This window comes from Eptatretus burgeri, chromosome 24 (genome assembly GCF_056783735.1).
Source record: "Eptatretus burgeri isolate ZD-2024b chromosome 24, Ebu_testis_v1, whole genome shotgun sequence".
Classification (NCBI taxonomy): domain Eukaryota; kingdom Metazoa; phylum Chordata; class Myxini; order Myxiniformes; family Myxinidae; genus Eptatretus; species Eptatretus burgeri.
In genome coordinates this window covers 1,411,157-1,413,963 of record NC_140984.1, presented here as the reverse complement: position 1 = coordinate 1,413,963, position 2,807 = coordinate 1,411,157, and the positions used below count along the sequence as shown (strand labels likewise).

General features: G+C 49.8%; 1 protein-coding gene across 2 annotated transcripts in view; it reads right to left on the bottom strand.

Annotated features, from left to right (window-relative positions):
• Positions 1–243: 243 nt before the first annotated feature.
• LOC147007866 (uncharacterized) overlaps positions 244–2,807 on the bottom strand; it is a 10,077-nt gene continuing 7,513 nt past the window's right edge. Inside the window, exon 3 of one of the 2 annotated variants that reach the window (XM_085866368.1) lies at positions 244–2,431. In XM_085866368.1, coding sequence (XP_085722494.1) covers positions 2,189–2,431 — 243 coding nt within the window. In that variant the 3' untranslated portion in view covers positions 244–2,188. The remainder of the gene's footprint in view (positions 2,432–2,807) is intronic. The other variant, XM_085866367.1, reaches the window with a different exon arrangement.

Here is a 2,807-nt window from a genome sequence, read left to right as displayed (position 1 = left end):
GGTGCAGCTTTAGAGTTGCTACAACAAGCCTGTGGTCAGTATTGAGGAACTGAGCACTCCGGTAGACCCTGCAGTTCTGGATCATCCTCCAACGACCGTCAATGAGGACATGGTCAATCTCCTTTGCCACACCGCCAGAGTTGGAATACCAAGTCCAGCGATGAGCTTGTGGGCGCTGAAACCATGAACCAGCCACCCTAAGTCCATGACTTCTTGCAAAGTCAAGGAACTTCGTGCTATTCTGGTTCATAGTTCCTGACCCATGGGGACCAACACACACCTCATAACCATCCCTATCAGTTCCAGTCGATGCATTGAAATCCCCCAAGACTAGAAGTGTATCTCGCCTGGGGCACTGATCAACCACAGACTCGAGTGTGGCGTAGAATGCATCCTTCACGGTGAGATTACTCGCCTCAGAAGGAGCATAAACAGAGACCAGGGAAATGACACCTAAGGAGTGACGAATCCTTAATCTCATAATACACTCGTTGACCGGTGTTACCTCAATTATCATTGGGGTCAGCATATTGGACACAGCTACAGCAACTCCTTGGGTATGGTAACCATCAGAGCGACCAGACCAATAGTAGGTGTAACCACCCACCATTATCTCGCCGCAATCCGGTCTCCGAACCTCAGAGAGAGCTGCAATCCCGATGTCCAAACGCTTGAGCTCAGATGATAACAGAGACAGGTGATCATCCTCTCTTAGGGATAGGACATTCCAGGCACCCACCCGAAGGGACCGCCTCAGGTTAACCCAAGGAGACCGCCGTCTGGTGGACGACACCTCAGCACCACTCCGACACACTCTCCCGCAATCTGACCTAGGGATGTTACCCCGTGGTTTCCCTCCTATCATCAAAGATTGGGGGTCCCGAAGGCTTTGCCCCAATCCCGTCATCCCTGCGAAGGGAAGCTGCACAGGAGGTACTCCCACGGAGTGGGTTTTCAGATTTTTTTGCGTTTTTGCGTTTTGCGGAATGAAGGGTTTTACGGTGGCTGGAGTGCAAATCCTGCCACCAACCTCCTAATAAGAAGTAGCCCAACTGCAGGAGGACGTCCGCAGACACAGTTGGGCACTAGATATGGATGGCCGTTGGCTCACAAGGAGCTCCTCCGCCCTTTGACAGGTTTTGTTTTTAATCCTGCTGGGTGTCCATATCCAAACACCCTCCTCACCAGAAAACCTGGTGGGGGAGACGGTTTAGTCGCCGACAACCCGACCATGGAACAGGTTAGTACAGGTTTACATGGTACCTGTCGCAGGTCACAGATCGAACCTGACCTGACAGAGGGAGTGAAGAGGCATTTAAACACACAAAATATTCCTGTAATATTCAAAAAAAAAAACGTTTCTCCTGTAATTACAGCAGTTGTGATGTACGGTCGTGAGACATGGGGAATGATGGTAGAAGACGAGAGAAGACTCGAGAGGATGGATCTGAGGATGATCAGATGGATGAGTGGGGTAACACGAAAGGATAAACACAGTCGTGTGGACATAAGAAAGAGGCTCAAAGCTAGTACTACTGAGGAAGGGTTGAGAGAGTGGTTAAGGTGGTTTGGGGATGTGGCAAGGAGAGAACATGAGTCTGTCAAGAAAGTTCATCGTTTAGTCGTTGAGGGGAAAAGACCTGGAAGGATGAGACCAGTGGAGACTTGCTGTTGTTAGGGTTAATGTAGAAGGATGTTTTTGACAGGACTAAGTGGAGAGAGGCCTCCAGCTGACCATCCCCCTAAAAAGGGAAGATCGTCGTTAAATGAGTGCTTGTGTCCCTGTGAGTGTCTTTCTTACTCTGCAAGACCTCAGCTTGGCTTGTCATCGTCACCGACCCAACTCATCCACCAGGTTTCATCACAATCCAGCTGCTGCAACGTTTCGAGATTCCGTGCTGTATGTCGCTTTGGTCCCTATCTCTCAATGGTGAATAATTTTTAATTATCATATCCGGATCCGGTTCTTCACCGAAATCGAATCAGTTCGTCCTTGTCACTCACCCAACATGTCCACCAAATGTTGTCGGAACCTGCCCACAACTTTTTGAGATATCCTGCTCACTGACAGACAGACAGACACACAGGGCTGAAAACATACCTTCCATCCACCTTTGGTGGCAGAGGTAAATATCTCAACCACCACGGCATTCTCGACACTGGTTCGATTCCCACCATGACTGATGCATCAAACAATGGCCAAAGACCCATGGGGAGGGAACACGCAACCCGTACCTGCAGACGATAAGACGCGTTTTGAATCGGTTTCCTTGGTTTGGAGATCGATTCCAGTTTCCTCGGCATGGCCGGCGCAGGCACGACTATCCACCTGGTAGAGGAGGCCTGTGCAGATGAAGGTGAAGTTGTCTGCCGAGAGATCTCTGTCGAGCGGCATCCCGTAGGAACTCAGCAGCTCGCTGGCCGTACGACACTGAGCAAACACACAGGATAACAATGAGGGAACGAACAAAGCGATCACATGTGAAAGGGACATTTCTTATGATTATTTCGTGTGCAGCACATGGCTGCGATTGGCATCATTGGTGGAGGGGCTGTATCGCCGATGCAGTGCCCCCTGTAGGTTGAAGCATAAATTTTGTAATTTGTTCAGGGTGCTGGCGAAAGCTCACCTATTCTTCGGGAAGGACAGCGTGGGACTTTCAACGTCTCAGATAAATTTGGATTTCGACATTGTCACTCACTCTACCTTGGACATGCTACTTCTACTCTGCCAACAATGGATGGAGGCTCTCGATATCAGACATCAGATCAGGGCCGTCTCTCTCTGTCTCTCTCTCTCTCTGTCT